This window comes from Coregonus clupeaformis, chromosome 7, assembly GCF_020615455.1.
Source record: "Coregonus clupeaformis isolate EN_2021a chromosome 7, ASM2061545v1, whole genome shotgun sequence".
Classification (NCBI taxonomy): domain Eukaryota; kingdom Metazoa; phylum Chordata; class Actinopteri; order Salmoniformes; family Salmonidae; genus Coregonus; species Coregonus clupeaformis.
Window position 1 is genome coordinate 61923388 of NC_059198.1, and position 16805 is coordinate 61940192.

Consider the following 16805-nt stretch of genomic DNA (forward strand, 5'->3'; position numbering starts at 1 on the left):
GGGTTGTAAGGCTCTGGTTTTAATCATAAATGATTCAAGGTCCACAACCAGCAAGAATGATCTGTATTTTTAATCATGGAGAGCTCTGCCGCCAAAAAACATACATACAGCTTTATACCCCTTGACACACAAAGGCACTTTGCTCCGCCCACCTTTAGGAGGCTTTTTTTAAACCAATTTTCTCAGTCCCCTTCACCATGGAATGTTTAGTCCCGCCCCCCTCTGTTAGTGGGTTGACACTACATTATAACTCTAACACCGTTCACACATTTATACTGTATTTGGGGTGAAATCATTTAGTAATTATTCTTAAAATACAAATTAATCTATCAAACACGCACCACTGGTTTGGTGCGAGGAGTAGGCACGGGCCGTGCCGGACTGGGAACACGCACCACTGGCTTGGTGCGAGGAGCAGGCACGGGCCGTGCCGGACTGGGAACACGCACCACTGGCTTGGTGCGAGGAGCAGGCGTACGGACCGTGCCGGACTGGGAACACGCATCACTGGCTTGGTGCGAGAGGCAGGCACGAGCCGTGCCGGACTGGGAACACGCACCACTGGCTTGGTGCGAGAGGCAGGCACGAGCTGTGCCGGACTGGGAACACGCACCACTGGCTTGGTGCGAGAGGCAGGCACGGGGCTTACCGGGCTGGGAACTGACGTTGGAGATGTACGACTATTCCAGTCCTTCTCTCTCCACCGCCAATCCCCCTCCAGTGAGGACTCCTCCAGGAGCCCCCACGAGTGAGGGAACAGAAATTCATCGTCGTCCTCCTCCTCCGACGACTCTGTGTAAAACTGCTCCCATTCCTGCTCCCATGGTTGTAGGGAATCCACCTGAAACCCCCACGGGTGCAATGGTCGGGGCTCTTCTCTCTCGATCCCCAACCACCCCTTTAGCTCCCCCCAAAAAAATTATTGGGGCTGCCTCTCTGGCTTCCTCTTCGGCCGGCACCGTTGATGTCGCAGTTGATCCTCTCCTACCTGGGCTTTTACCTTCACCCAGGGTCCAATTCCAGCGAAAATCTCCTCCCACAACCACATCTTCCCCACCTGTGTCCAGGGTGTTTGCTCCTCCTGGGCACGCTGCTTGGTCCTTGTTTGCTGGGATCTTCTGTCACGATCATTGAGAGATGGGTCAGACCAAGGTACAGCGTGATATGCGTACATATTTATTAAGACGAATAAACACTTGACAAAATAACAAAACATGAAAACGTGAAGTCCTATGGGCTATACACATAACAAGCCTACAGGAACACAAACAAGATCCCACAACTAAGGTAGGCAACCAGGCTACCTAAGTATGATCTCCAATCAGAGACAACGAGCGACAGCTGCCTCTGATTGGGAATCACACCCGGCCAAACATAGAAATCTCAAACTAGATCTACAACATAGAAATACAATAACATAGATCTCAACAGAAACTCACACCCTGACCCAACCAACAAGTGTTCTCTAGATCAGGGCGTGACAGCTCGTTACCTGTATAAAAGACACCTGGGAGCCAGAAATCTTTCTGATTGAGAGGGGGTCAAATACTTATTTCCCCCATTAAAATGCAAATCAATTTATACCATTTTCGACATACGTTTTTCTGGATTTTTTTGTTGTTATTCTGTCTCTCACTGTTCAAATAAACCTACCATTAAAATTATAGACTGATCATTTCTTTGTCAGTGGGCAAACGTACAAAATCAGCTGGGGATCAAATACTTTTTTCCCCTCACTGTACATTTAAGCCTTTACCAACAGCCATCCTCCCTGGCCACTATGGTTTTTCCTTGTGAGTATGTGCATGTGACTATGTGTATCAGGTCAAAAGCACAAACAAGTGATAACATTAGTTCCATTGTTACTCCTATCTCCACACAGCCGCAACAAGAAGTTTTATCTCCATCACGTCATTGACATACCCAAACCAGCTGCAGGGAGGTAAAGGGCACCATCCATTTATCAGAAGCACAGCATTTGCACTAAATAAATGTCTCTGCTCTGTTTTAACCCTTCAAATTGTTCTTAATCCATAAGCATTTAAGGCATATAGGCATTTCATTCTACAACATGCATAATTCATATAGTTGGTTTTTATGTTGTCCGCCCCTAAGTGAGATAGAGTAGTTAACCAAAAATTACCCACAACCACCACTGCTCGGAGAGGTCACTACATGTCTCAGAGGACTCTGATGTCAACGTCAGAAGAAAAATATTTTCAGATAGAAACATAAAATAGACAAACTTTGATAATGTAATTAATTGTCAGTTGGATGAAACAGGACCAACATACACATTTGGTGAAGATCATTCATGTAAATTAAAGAGTAAGGGATTAAGTATGGACCGTTGCCAGAAGAAGGTGAAGAATAAATAATATTTTGACTCTGACTCCAATATTATGTGAACGCTATAGTCCCATAATTGTATCAATGAATCTAACCAAGGAAGCAAGCCTTGCGTCATCACTCAGAATACTATAAGATGCAAGTGTCTAGGTTTACCGTTTATTTAGCCATTTATTAAAAGACTAAGGGACAAGAGCTAATATCTTGCAATCAATTACCTAGAATTAAAGGTAAGAATCTCTGGATTAACTATCTAATGTTAGTTACAGTGCCTTGCAAAGGTATTCATCCCCCTTGAATTTTTCATATTTTGTTGCATTACAACCTGTAATTTAAACTGATTTTTATTTGGATTTCATGTATTGAACATAAAACAAAATAGTTCTAAGTGGTGAAGTGAAATGGAAAAAAATAACTTGTTTCAAAAAATTCTAAAAAATAAATTACGGAAATGTGGTGTGTGCATATGTATTCACCCCCTTTGCTATGAAGCCCCTAAATAAGATCTGGTGCAACCAATTACCTTCAGAAGTCACATAATTAGTTAGATTGCACACAGGTGGACTTTATTTAAGTGTCACATGATCTGTCACATGATCTCAGTATATCTACACCTGTTCTGAAAGGCCTCAGAGTCTGCAACACCACTTAACAAGGGGCACCACCAAGCAAGCGGCACCATGAAGACCAAGGAGCGCTCCAAACAGGTCAGGGACAAAGTTGTGGAGAAGTACAGATCAGGGTTGGGTTATAAAAAAAATCTGGAACTTTGAACATCCCACGGAGCACCATTAAATCCATTATTAAAAACTGGAAAGAATATGGCACCACAACAAACCTGCCAAGAGAGGGCCGCCCACCAAAACTCACAGACCAGGCAAGGAGGGCATTAATCAGAGAGGCAACAAAGAGACCAAAGATAACCCTGAAAGAGCTGCAAAGCTAACAGTGGAGATTGAAGTATCTGTCCATAGGACCACTTTAAGCCGTACACTCCACAGAGCTGGGCTTTACGGAAGAGTGGCCAGAAAAAAGCCATTGCTTAAAGAAAAAAAGAAGCAAACACATTTGGTGTTCGCCAAAAGCCATGTGGCAGACTCCCCAAACATATGGAAGAAGGTACTCTGGTCAGATGAGACTAAAATTTAGATTTTTGGCCATCAACGAAAACACTATGTCTGGCGCAAACCCAACACCTCTCATCACCCCGAGAACACCATCCCCACAGTGAACCATGGTGGTGGCAGCATCATGCTATGGGGATGTTTTTCATCGGCAGGGACAGGGAAACTGGTCAGAATTGAAGGAATGATGGATGGCGCTAAATACAGGGAAATTGTTCAGGGATACCTGTTTCAGTCTTCCAGAGATTTGAGACTGGGACGGAGGTTCACCTTCCAGCAGGACAATGACCCTAAGCATAATGCTAAAGCAACACTCAAGTGGTTTAAGGGGAAACATTTAAATGTCTTGGAATGGCGTAGTCAAAGCCCAGACCTCAATCCAATTGAGAATCTGTGGTATGACTTAAAGATTGCTGTACACCAGCAGAACCTATCCAACTTGAAGGAGCTGGAGCAGTTTTGCCTTGAAGAATTGGCAAAAATCCCAGTGGCTAGATGTGCCAAGCTTATAGAGACATACCAAGAGACTTGCAGCTGTAATTGCTGCAAAAGGTGGCTCTACAAAGTATTGACATTGGGGGGGTGAATAGTTATGCACGCTCAAGTTTTCAGTTTTTTTGTCTAATTTCTTGTTTGATTCACAATAAAAAATATTTTGCATCTTCAAAGTGGTAGGCATGTTCTGTAAATCAAATGATACAAATCTCCAAAAAATCCATTTTAATTCCAGGTTGTAAGGCAACAAAATAGGAAAAATGCCAAGGGGGTGAATACTTTTGCAAGCCATTGTAAATGTAGTAATGAATAAATTGGCTACATTTCTTTAAATTGACAATTCTGTGACCTGTCATGAGCAAGTTTTAAAATTACACTACCTGTTAGCAAAGGTGTCAGCTACAGATGATGTCCAGGAGCTTGCAGGGATTTGTAGTCTTTCATGATGTCTACTTTCATGCTAATTTGCATTTGCGAAATTTGAGAGTAAATAGAGCCAACTATATTGATAAAAGTCACCTTGTCCGAGAGAGATTTACACGGTTATCAAAATGTCTTGCCAGGGTAAGCCTATGGGAAAACCCCTGTGGGAAAAATGAATGGTGTAAAACAAATGTAACCATTTCCCTGTTTGACCACTAGGTTTTATGGGTATTATGACTCATCCACTGTGGGGCTCTATAGAGAGAAATAGTAATGGCATCTTTTTATAGGCACTAATTTTGCCATGGTTCGTTGGACAAAGCCTATGGGGAAAATTAATGGTGTTTTTGTAGGGTGTTTGGATAAATGCCGAAGATAAGGTCTGTTGTAAACACAGGTTTAGGAGATCTTATACGTTTTGTTCTATAATCTTTATCAGCTAACGTCACTTCTTGTGAATTTTGAAGAATTTAGGTAATAAAAAAAGCATAGAAATCACATAAATAATTCATAAAGGTCATATTAACAGACTGCTATTATTTCATAGAACAAAACGTATAAGATCTCCTAAGCCTGTGCTAACCTTATTTTCGGCGTTCATTCCAAAACGATTTTGTGGCCATTTACACAGATGGTTCAAAAGATCCAAGGACAGGACGTAGTGGGTCAGCATTTTTAGTGCAGGAATGTGGGATGGAAGAAAGGAAACGTATTACAGATCATCTGGCTGTATATACGGCGGAGCTGATGGCCTAACTGTTGACCTTGCAGTGGGTGGAGGAAGCCAAACAAGACGGAGTAGTTATTTGCTCGGATTAATTTGCAGTGTTAATGAGTCTCCTGTCCTTTAGCTCACGTAGCAGACAATACCTGCTTTATGAGGTGCTACAAACCAATGGCAGGATTAAACAGATGGGTATTCAGATAAGATTTACTTGGGTCCCAGCCCATGTGGGGGTGGAAGGGAACGAGGCAGTAGATGAACAGGCTAAACAAGCACTTAGTAGTGGGAATGTTGATGTTGAAGTTTCAATGAGCAAGGCAGAGGCAAAAAGACTGATATATACAGTGATGGTGCAGAGATGGCAGGAGCAGTGGAATAGAGATAATAAGGGAAGGCATTTATTTCAAGTACAGAGGAATGTCGGAGAGGGGAGGACGGCAGGAACAGACAGAAGAGAGGAGGCTATTTTTACAAGATTAAGGGTGGGACACAGCCAGTTGAATAAGACATTAAATGTGATAGGAAAGCATCCACCAGGAAAGTGTGATTATTGTCAGGAAACAGAGACCGTGGAGCATGTATTGCTACAGTGTGGGCAGTATCAGAGGGAATGAGAGAGGATGAGATCTAGTATGAGGGAGAAGGGGATACAGGAAATTAGTTTAAAGAGTATATTGAGTAGAACGTCATTAGATATAGTCTCAAATATTAAGTTATCTTTTTTAAGAGTAACAGGGCTGGCAGGTAGGATTTAGTTTCTCCCTGTCTCTGGCCCACACTCCAGTACAGTAGGTGGTGGTAATGCACCATAACGTTGGATGCCAACCGCCGATAAACCCCACTGAAGAAGAAGAAGACTACTTCCTTCCAGCGGTGTGTAGCAGGGAGATTCCTAGATGTGAGAATTGTGCAGGAGGACCTGAGACAAAGGAATGTGTAGTGTTGATGGAAAAAGTTGTGTGTGTAAACTGTAGGGGTACCCATGGTGCTGGAGATCAGACGTGTCCGGTGAGAGAAAGACAGGTTGAGGTTGCCAGGATCAGAGTAGTGCAGAAGGTGTCGTATGCTGAGGCAGTGAAGAGAGTAGTAGAGGAAGATGGCTCCAGGGTGAGGGATCCTGAGAGGATCCCTGTGATTAGGCCGAGGTCAACAGAGAGTGATAGGAATAACATGCCATGGTTGTCAACTGACCCGCAGGAATAGAACGTAAATCACAGTGAATAGATGTTTTGGTGGCAGCTGCAGAGAAGTACTTGGGTGTACAATATTTTACTGCAGAGTTCCAAGTTGTTTTGAATGATAATATCCGTCCTCTCAGGCTGCTGGCCTGGTGTAGGATCAGAGGGCAAAAGTAGTGGAATAATGATGAGGTTTTAATGGGTGTAGGGTTAGTTGGTTTTTCACAAAGTGTAATTAATTAATACTACAGAAAAGTAGGCTGACACACAGCCAATTCACTAGGTGGCGGCATACACCTATAACAATTGTTTGCGGACCGCCATAATAACAAATAAGAAGAAGCCCACTTCCTTCAGTCTGTTCTTGTTCGGTGAAGCGGAAGAAGTATACATCCACTCACTACTGCGGAGGTTGCGTTGCTGTAAATGCTTCATGGCCACTGCAGACGTCGGATTGAACATACATCTGGTTTTACTGCTTCGCTGCACTGATAGCGCTGCTGTAATCAGTCTGGTATTTTATAGGCTACCCTTACTGGGCCTTCTGGACTCTCGACGTGGATGTTGTACCAAGTGGCTCTCGGGTAGAGGTAGACGATAACAGACATCAGGATTCTTGGTGAATAGGGTGTTGAACTTTTTATTGACTAATAGATCAGGTAAAATCTTATCCAGGATCTTTCTTATGTAAGATTAGCCTAAATTAAACGTTTATTTGTCACAACTTAAATCCAGTTTTGATATTTAAAAGGACGTTTGATTGCTCTGGTCTAGCTGTGACAAAGAAAGTAACTGTAGTGTAGGCTAGCTTCAGATTTACTATTGACGTTTTTTTATTTGAAGAAACGCTGAAGAAAAAATAGCTTACAAGATGGATCGGGTAAGTTTGGTTTACTTTTATTAACAGTATGCCTACTGTGGTGTATAACATGTCTAGGCCTAGTTTTCATCATCTGGTGGTAATAAACACTTGGTATATTTTGGCCTTCAGCAAAGTAGCCTACTATCCTAAAGCACACAGATTGATACAAGGCAATGCGCAAAGAGGAGGTAAAGTCAGAACCATGGAGAAATAATGAGGCCAAGTCTACACCTTGCAGTAGGGGTGGTGGGTAAAATCACTGGGGAAGCCAACCCAGAAAAAAACCATATTACAACCTTTGTTGTGATAATTGTGTTTTTTGTTCTATAACCTGTTACTTCATATGCCTTGACACAGCCGAGACAAGACAAATCAAGTCAAATGTTATTTTTTTCACATACACGTGTTTAGCAGATGTTATAGCGGGTGTAGCGAAATGCTTGTGCTTCTAGCTCCAACAGTGCAGTAATATCTAACAAGTAATATCTAACAATTTCACAACATATACCCAATACACACAAAACTAGTAGAAATGGGATTTAAGAATATATACATATATGGAAAACCAACGACAGAGCGGCATGGACTAAGATACAGTAGAATATTATAGAATAGAATGCAGCGTAATACACATGAGATGATTAGTACAAGATATGTAAACATTATTAAAGTGACTAGTGTTCCATTTCTTAAAGTGGCCAGTGATTTCAATAGGCAGCAGCCTCAAATGTGCTAGTGATGGCTATTTAACAGTCTGATGGCCTTGAGATAGAAGCTGTTTTTCATTCTCTCAGTCCCAGCTTATATGCACCTGTACTGACCTCGCCTTCTGGATGAAAGCGGGGTGAACAGGCAGTGGCTCGGGTGGTTGATGTCCTTGATGATCTTTTTGGCCTTCCTGTGACATTGGGTGTTGTATGTGTCTTGGAGGGCGGGTAGTTTGCCCCCGGTAATGCGTTCGGCAGACCGCACCACCCTCTGGAGAGCCCTGCGGTTGTGGGTGGTGCAGTTGCCGTACCAGGCGGTGATACAACCCGGCAGGATGCTCTCAATTGTGCATCTGTAAAAGTTTGTGAGGGTTTTAGGTGCTAAGCCGAATTTCTTCAGCCTCCTGAGGTTGAAGAGGCTCTGTTGCGCCTTCTTCACCACACTGTCTGCGTGGGGTGACCATTTCAGTTTGTCGGTGCTCCCACAATGTGATTTTTTTATGCATACAATGATCCTAAACACACACACCACACTAATCCCATTCCACTACCTTTTATTTTATTTTATTTATTATACTGAACAAAAATATAAAAACGTAACATGCAACAATTTCAAAGATTTTACTTCAGATTAGGAAATCATTCAATTGAAATAACTTCATTAGGCCCTAATCTATGGATTTCACATGACTGAGAATACAGATATGCATCTGTTGGTTACAGCTACCATAAAACAAAATGGGCCTCAAGATCTCGTTGCAGTATTTTTGTGCATTCAAATTGCCAATCGATAAAATGCAATGGTGTTCGTTGTCCGTAGCTTAGGCCTGCCCATACCATAATTTATTCCGCCTCCAGAGGTTGAAGAGGCTCTGTTGCGCCTTCTTCACCACACTGTCTCCGTGGGTGGACCATTTCAGTTTGTCGTGGGTGGACCATTTCAGTTTGTCGTGATAAGTACGCCAATGAACATGAAGCTTTCCACCTTCTCCACTACGGTCCCGTCGATGTGGATAGGGGGGTGCACCCTCTGCTGTTTCCTGAAGTCCACGATCATCTGCTTTTGTTTTGTTGATGTTGAGTGAGAGGTTATTTTCCTGGCACCACACTCCCAGAGCCCTCACCTCCTCCCTGTAGGCGGTCTCGTCATTGTTGGTAAGGTGTGGCAGAATAAATTAAATCATAAAACCGGAGAGGAACATCTGTCTGAGTTCACAAAACATGTTGCATGTAACAAACAGTTACATGACCTACAGAATGGTCAAGCAATTTAATGTTTTTGGCCTACTAAACAACTATTGATTTAGAGTTACCGCAAGTCGCAAAGAAAACAGGTGCTGCCTCCACTATTCAAGCACCATTTCAACTTCATCATCATCTAATCACCTATGCTTAGTCTACTACGGTGACAACTAAAAGATGCCAAAAACCAGGGGTGCAACTTTCACTTCGGACAGGGTGGACATGTGCCCCCAACTTTCTTAAATTGCATTTTTGTCCCCCCCACCCCCCCCAGTTTTATCGTTGGAATGTGATACAAAACTAGGCAACTGTGTGTTTTAGGACCATGCGGACGCCTCCGAGCGGTCGTGTAGGCTGTTTGGAGTGTTTATCCGACTGGAATAAAAAAATGTAATAATTATGTCCCCCCACTTCTAAAACCAAAGTTGTCCCCTGCAAAAACGATTTAGTCCGATTAACCTAAACCTAATATGATGCATCTATCAATGTGTGCGTGCAAGTAGAAAAAAACATGTTGACTCACCCAACCTGTAGAGAAATGCAAATTCCTTCTCCTCTGTTATACAGTACACGCTTTTACAGTACACGCTTTTTTGTTGTTGTCCTAGGCTACCTGGCTAAGATGCTTGCACGATAGCCTAGTAACTTCCATTCATGGGCAACGATGCACCAGGCCAGCTAGTTAATAGCCTCTTTTCAAATTATTTATTGCATGACATAAGTATTTGATACATCAGAAAAGCAGAACTGAAGATTTGGTACAGAAACCTTTGTTTGCAATTACAGAGATCATACGTTTCTTGTAGGTCTTGACCAGGTTTGCACACACTGCAGCAGGGATTTTGGCCCACTCCTCCATACAGACCTTCTCCAGATCCTTCAGGTTTCGGGGCTGTCACTGGGCAATACGGACTTTCAGCTCTCTCCAAAGATGTTCTATTGGGTTCAGGTCTGGAGACTGGCTAGGCCACTCCAGGACCTTGAGATGCTTCTTATGGAGTCACTCCTTAGTTACCCTGGCTGTGTGTTTCGGGTCGTTGTCATGCTGGAAGACCCAGCCACGACCCATCTTCAATGCTCTTACTCAGGGAAGGAGGTTGTTGGCCAAGATCTCGCGATACATGGCCCCATCCATCCTCCCCTCAATACGGTGCAGTCGTCCTGTCCCCTTTGCAGAAAAGCATCCCCAAAGAATGATGTTTCCACCTCCATGCATCACGGTTGGGATGGTGTTCTTGGGGTTGTACTCATCCTTCTTCTTCCTCCAAACACAGCGAGTGGAGTTTAGACCAAAAAGCTCTATTTTTGTCTCATCAGACCACATGACCTTCTCCCATTCCTCCTCTGGATCATCCAGATGGTCATTGGCAAACTTCAGATGGGCCTGGACATGCGCTGGCTTGAGCAGGGGGACCTTGCGTGCGCTGCAGGATTTTAATCCATGACGGCGTAGTATGTTACTAATGGTTTTCTTTGAGACTGTGGTCCCAGCTCTCTTCAGGTCATTGACCAGGTTCTGCCGTGTAGTTCTGGGCTGATCCCTCACCTTCCTCATGATCATTGATGCCCCACGAGGTGAGATCTTGCATGGAGCCCCCAGACCGAGGGTGATTGACCGTCATCTTGAACTTCTTCAATTTTCTAATAATTGCGCCAACAGTTGTTGCCTTCTCACCAAGCTGCTTGCCTATTGTCCTGTAGCCCATCCCAGCCTTGTGCAGGTCTACAATTTTATCCCTGATGTCCTTACACAGCTCTGTGGTCTTGGCCATTGTGGAGAGGTTGGAGTCTGTTTGATTGAGTGTGTGGACAGGTGTCTTTTATACAGGTAACGAGTTCAAACAGGTGCAGTTAATAAAGGTAATGAGTGGAGAACAGGAGGGCTTCTTAAAGAAAAACGTACAGGTCTGTGAGAGCCGGAATTCTTACTGGTTGGTAGGTGATCAAATACTTATGTCATGCAATAAAATGCAAATTAATTACTTAAAAATCATAATGTGATTTTCTGGATTTTTGTTTTAGATTCAGTCTCTCACAGTTGAAGTGCACCTATGATAAAAATTACAGACCTCTACATGCTTTGTAAGTAGGAAATCCTGCAAAATCGGCAGTGTATAAAATACTTGTTCTCCCCACTGTATATCAGTTCAAAACCAAATTGTCATGCTGCTACCTTACAATGCATGCAATGCACTGGACTTTTGCAACACTAGCTAGCTATCTACTCCATAGAACATGCTATGCTAAGAGCTAGCTATAGTTGAAGTTGGAAGTTTACATACACCTTAGCCAAATATATTTAAACTCAGTTTTTCACAATTCCTGACATTTAATCCTAGTAAAAAATTCCCTGTCTTAGGTCAGTTAGGATCACCACTTTATTTTAAGAATGTGAAATGTCAAAATAATAGTAGAGATAATTATTTATTTAAGCTTTTATTTCTTTCATCACATTCCCAGTGGGTCAGAAGTTTACATACACTCAATTAGTATTTGGTAGCATTGCCTTTAAATTGTTTAACTTGGGTCAAACGTTTTGGGTAGCCTTCCACAAGCTTCCCACAATAAGTTGGGTGAATTTTGGCCCATTCCTCCTGACAGAGCTGGTGTAACTGAGTCAGGTTTGTAGGCCTCCTTGCTCGCACACGCTTTTTCAGTTCTGCCCACACATTTTCTATAGGATTGAGGTCAGGGCTTTGTGATGGCCACTCCAATACATTGACTGTTGTCCTTAAGCCATTTTGCCACAACTTTGGGGTCATTGTCCATTTGGAAGACCCATTTGCGACCAAGCTTTAACTTTCTGACTGATGTCTTGAGATGTTGCTTCAATATATCCACATAATTTTCCTTCCTCATGATGACATCTATTTTGTGAAGTACACCGGTCCCTCCTGCAGCAAAGCACCCCCACAACATGATGCTGCCACCCCCGTGCTTCACAGTTGGGATGGTGTTTTTCGGCTTGCAAGCGTTCCCCTTTTTCCTCCAAACATAACGATGGTCATTATGGCCAAACAGTTCTATTTGTGTTTCATCAGACCAGAGGACATTTCTCCAAAAAGTACGATCTTTGTCCCCATGTGCAGTTGCAAACCATAGTCTGGCTTTTTTATGGTGGTTTTGGAGCAGTGGCTTCTTGCCGAGCGGCCTTTCAGGTTATATCGATATAGGACTTGTTTTACTGTGGATATAGATACTTTTGTACCTGTTTCCTCTCTAGGAGACAGAACGCGTCTCCTTCCTGAGCGGTATGACGGCTGCGTGGTCCCATGGTGTTTATACTTGCGTACTATTGTTTGTACAGATGAACGTGGTACCTTCAGGCATTTGGAAATAGCTCCCAAGGATGAACCAAACTTGTGGAGGTCTACAATTTATTTTCTGAGGTCTAGGCTGATTTCTTTAGATTTTCCCATGATGTCAAGCAAAGAGGCACTGAGTTTGAAGGTAGGCCTTGAAATACATCCACAGGTACACCTCCAATTGACTCAAATGATGTCAATTAGCCTATCAGAAGCTTCTAAAGCCATGTTATCATTTTCTGGAATTTTCCAAGCTGTTTAAAAGGCACAGTCAACTTAGTGTATGTAAACTTCTGACCCACTGGAATTGTGATACAGTGAATAAGTGAAGTAATCTTTCTGTAAACAATTGTTGGAAAAATTACTTGTCATGCACAAAGTAGATGTCTTAACCAACTTGCAAAAACTATAGTTTGTTAACAAGAACTTTGTGGAGTGGTTGAAAAACAAGTTTTAATGACTCCAACCTAAGTGTATGTAAAATTCTGACTTCAACTGTATATTTCACTGTCAGACAGGACACAACTCAAACTGTAGCTGAGAAAACAAACACACATGTAAAAAGCACGTTGTGCAGTGCAGTGAGCAAATGCATGCCTGCTAGCATCAGGACAAACTCACCAGTTTCAAACATCCGGAATAAATTCAAGTATGCGCCTTCTCCTGTCTTCTTGACATTTTAAATCCAAATCTGTTTAGATCAACAGTGCCAAACTAACAATTCTGCCAATTGACCGGCTTGATTGTTTTTACAGCTCCGATCTGGATGCTGGACTAACCCATCTGTTGGATATTTGTTAACAACTCTGTCATGCACGGCCATTCCAGTGGTGGGGGCTAATGGGGGCAAGAAAATATGTTATTCATTATATATATATTTTCTCAATGACATGTATTGCTAAATCAATGGTTTAAGGAAATACAGGCAGGCACCACATTACTACAAGACAAAACCCCTCGGTCAATAAATGATGATGGTCTCGTAAGGATAAAAGCAAAGCTTGCTTTCATATACACTGAACTAAAATATAAACGCAACATGTAAAGTGTTGGTTTAATGAGCTGAAATAAAAATTCCCAGAAATTTTCCATACGCACAAAAAGCGGATCTCTCAAATGTTTTGCAAAAATGTGTTTACATCCCTGTTAGTGAGCATTTCTCCTTTTAGATGAGGATGCTGTTACAGTAACAAGTCACATAGAAAAGTGGATCTTGAGCGATGTTGCATGGGGCAGAAATTGCACCAGGCTACACCAATACCCTACATGCCACAAAACCCCTGTATCTGATGGTTTCAAGTACTGTATAAGGATACTGAAACTATAAGAGTGACTTTTTTTCTCAACATGCTCCAAAAGAGGGATAACTAGCAGCAGTACTTCTGGTATTTAGGTTTTTCCTCACTGGTTATTTGAACAAATCACGATTTCGCAGGTGTTAGCATCCTCCAAAATTTCGAAAGGTGAGGGGACATTCGGCCCGTATCTTGAGAGGGTGGAGCTCCTCCTTCCAGCATCTCTTCAGCTCTCCTAACACGGATGAACCCAGAACTAAATCGAGGGGCTGATTTGTTCAACTCCAATGAATGCTCAATCAAAGGTTCTGAACATAAAACATTTGGAAAAAAATATACCACTTCCATTTGAAAAATTTGCCAAAGTGAAAAAAACAAGACATTTCAGTAAAGTAGTGAACAATTACACACTTCAGGAGAAAGGAGATATTATAAGGATGCACCAATCAGAGATTTAGAATATAGTAATCAAATGTTTGGTCTAATGATATTCTATGTACAATACTTCCTGTGGTCACCAGGACAGAGCTAGCCCGTCCCCCTCCACCCTGCTGGAGTCCCCTGGTCACAACTCTCCCGGTAGCGCCTTACTGCTGGGTCTGAAGAGGGTGTCTGTGTGGCTGGTCGACTGCAGGAAAACACCAGGGCAGAGTGGAACTGTGAGAGAAGGACACGAGGAGGGAGGTGGAGATTTGATTTCATCAAGTAAGAACAATGGGATGTGTGGATTAGACTACAATTTGCTTCTGCTTCTTCTGTTAATTCATTGATAAACAGTATACACTCAGTGGCCAGTTAATTGTCGATCCAATTTTGTGAATGGAGGGGGCCACTGAGTGTATATTGATAAGGCGGCAGGTAGCTTAGTGGTTAAGAGCGTTGGGCCACTAATCAAAAGGTTCCTGGTTCATATCTCTGAGCTGACTAGGTGGAAAATCTGTCATTGTGCCCTTGAGCAAGGTACGTAACCCTAATTGCTCCTGTAAGTTTAAAATTGTAATAGTATTTGTTTATGGACCCATATTTCCCAAGCCTAGTTATTCAATGTCTTTGTTTCACAGGGGACACCCCTAACCGTCTTTCTCTCAGTGGGAGGGGCTTATCATCTGGGAAGCCTCAACCACATGATGTTGCTGACGAGACAGAGAAGAGTCTCTCCAGATCAGAACATCTCAAGAAACTCCAACAGAGACGAATAGGGAAGAAACCTCACCACTGCTGCTCTGACTGTGGGAAGAGTTTCACTAGCCGGAGTGGCTTCATTATTCACCAGCGTATTCACACAGGGGAGAGGCCTTACCCCTGCCTTGAATGTGGGAAAAGCTTTGCTTATTTGGGAGCCTTAAACATACACAAGCTAACACACACTGGAGAAAAGCCTTACAGCTGTGATCAGTGTGGGAAGAGCTTTGCTGTATCAAAAGCCCTAACTATACACCAGTGCATACACACAGGAGAGAACCCTTATAGCTGTGGTCAGTGTGGGAAGAGCTTTGCTGTATCAGAAAAACTAACTAGACACCAGCGCATACACACAGGAGAGAAGCCTTATAGCTGTGATCAGTGTGGGAAGAGCTTCAATCAATCAGGGACCCTAAATTCACACCAGCGAACACACACAGGAGAGAAGCCTTATAGCTGTGATCAGTGTGGGAAGAGCTTTGCTGTAGCTTCCACACTGACTACACACCAGCGAACACACACTGGAGAGCGAACTTATGTCTGTCTATGTGGGAAGAGCTTTGCTCTAGCTTCCACCCTGACTACACACCAGCGAACACACACTGGAGAGAAGCCTTATAGCTGTGATCAGTGTGGAAAGAGCTTTGCTGTATCAAAAGTCCTAACCATACACCAGCGCATACATACAGGAGAGAACCCTTATAGCTGTGATCAGTGTGGAAAGAGCTTTGCTGTAGCTTCCTCCCTGACTAGACACCAGGTAACACACACAGGAGAGAAGCCTTATAGCTGTGGTCAGTGTGGCAAAAGCTTTGCTCTAGCTTACACATTGACTAGACACCAGCTAACACACACTGGAGAGAAGCCTTATAGCTGTGATCAGTGTGGAAAGCGCTTCAATCATTCAGGCAACCTGACCACACACCAGCTAACACACACTGGAGTGAGGCCTTTTAGCTGTGATCAGTGTGGGAAGAGCTTTGCTTTAGCTTCCACCCTGAATAGACACCAGGTAACACACACTGGAGAGAGACCTTACAGCTGTGATCAGTGTGGGAAGAGCTTTGCTGTAGCTTCCATCCTGAATAGACACCAGCTAACACACACTGGAGTGAAGCCTTATAGCTGTGATCATTGTGGAAAGAGCTTTGCTCAATCAGGGAACCTGAATTCACACCAGCGAACACACACTAGAGAGAACTATGTCTGTCTATGTGGAAAGCGCTTTGCTCATTTAGGGCCAATGAAAAAACACCAGAAAGCAAAAATGTGCTGTATTTCATCTCCCACCTATCCGGCACCAGTTCCAGATCCCTAAATAAAGGATCAATAGAAAACATCTAGTGAACAGTCATATCCATCTCCCTTTCTTAAACAGTTGACTTAGTCTGATCACCATGGTAACCTCTGAGGATCATAATATGCAGCTCTGATCTAGGATCAGGTCTCCCCTGTGTCTATGTAATATCACACATTGATCTAAATGGATAAATGTTATCACAGAAAATGTCATAGTAAAGCCGTGTGTGTGGTGGGGATGTTGATAATTGTATCTTTCATATACTCATGATACTATTATTATTAAATGTCATTATGTAGAATGTTTCAACAATGTGCATATTCATGTATTCAATTAATCAATAAATGCAATCCATTATCTGATACACAATTAGTTATTGCATGTAACAAACAGTTACATGACCTACAGAATGGTCAAGCAAGTATCGTATCTGAAGATTATGCCTTTGTTAAATGTTTTTCATGACGAAATGGAATGTTGGTTATGTTAGTATCAAAAGGCAATATTTAGTATAAGGTAACATATAATAGACAGGAAGTGTATTGTAAACTGGCCAGCAGAGGGAGCCCATCTTGTTGCATTGGTTATAAATAGGGGTACACGAAGAAGATAGGACAGA

General features: G+C 42.7%; 1 protein-coding gene across 5 annotated transcripts in view; it reads left to right on the forward strand.

Annotated features, from left to right (window-relative positions):
• The window catches only part of LOC123491243 (zinc finger protein 883-like), a 55018-nt gene extending 38468 nt beyond the window's left edge, over nt 1-16550 (forward strand). The window contains exons 1-3 of one of the 5 annotated variants that reach the window (XM_045221455.1): nt 6672-7173; nt 13845-14409; nt 14766-16550. In XM_045221455.1, the coding sequence (XP_045077390.1) occupies nt 14199-14409; nt 14766-16204 (1650 nt within the window). In that variant the 5' untranslated portion in view covers nt 6672-7173; nt 13845-14198 and the 3' untranslated portion in view covers nt 16205-16550. Of the gene's footprint in view, nt 1-6671; nt 7174-13513; nt 14410-14765 lie in introns of those variants that run through there. The other 4 variants (XM_045221457.1, XM_045221456.1, XM_045221458.1 and 1 more) reach the window with 4 other exon arrangements.
• Nucleotides 16551-16805: the final 255 nt, after the last annotated feature.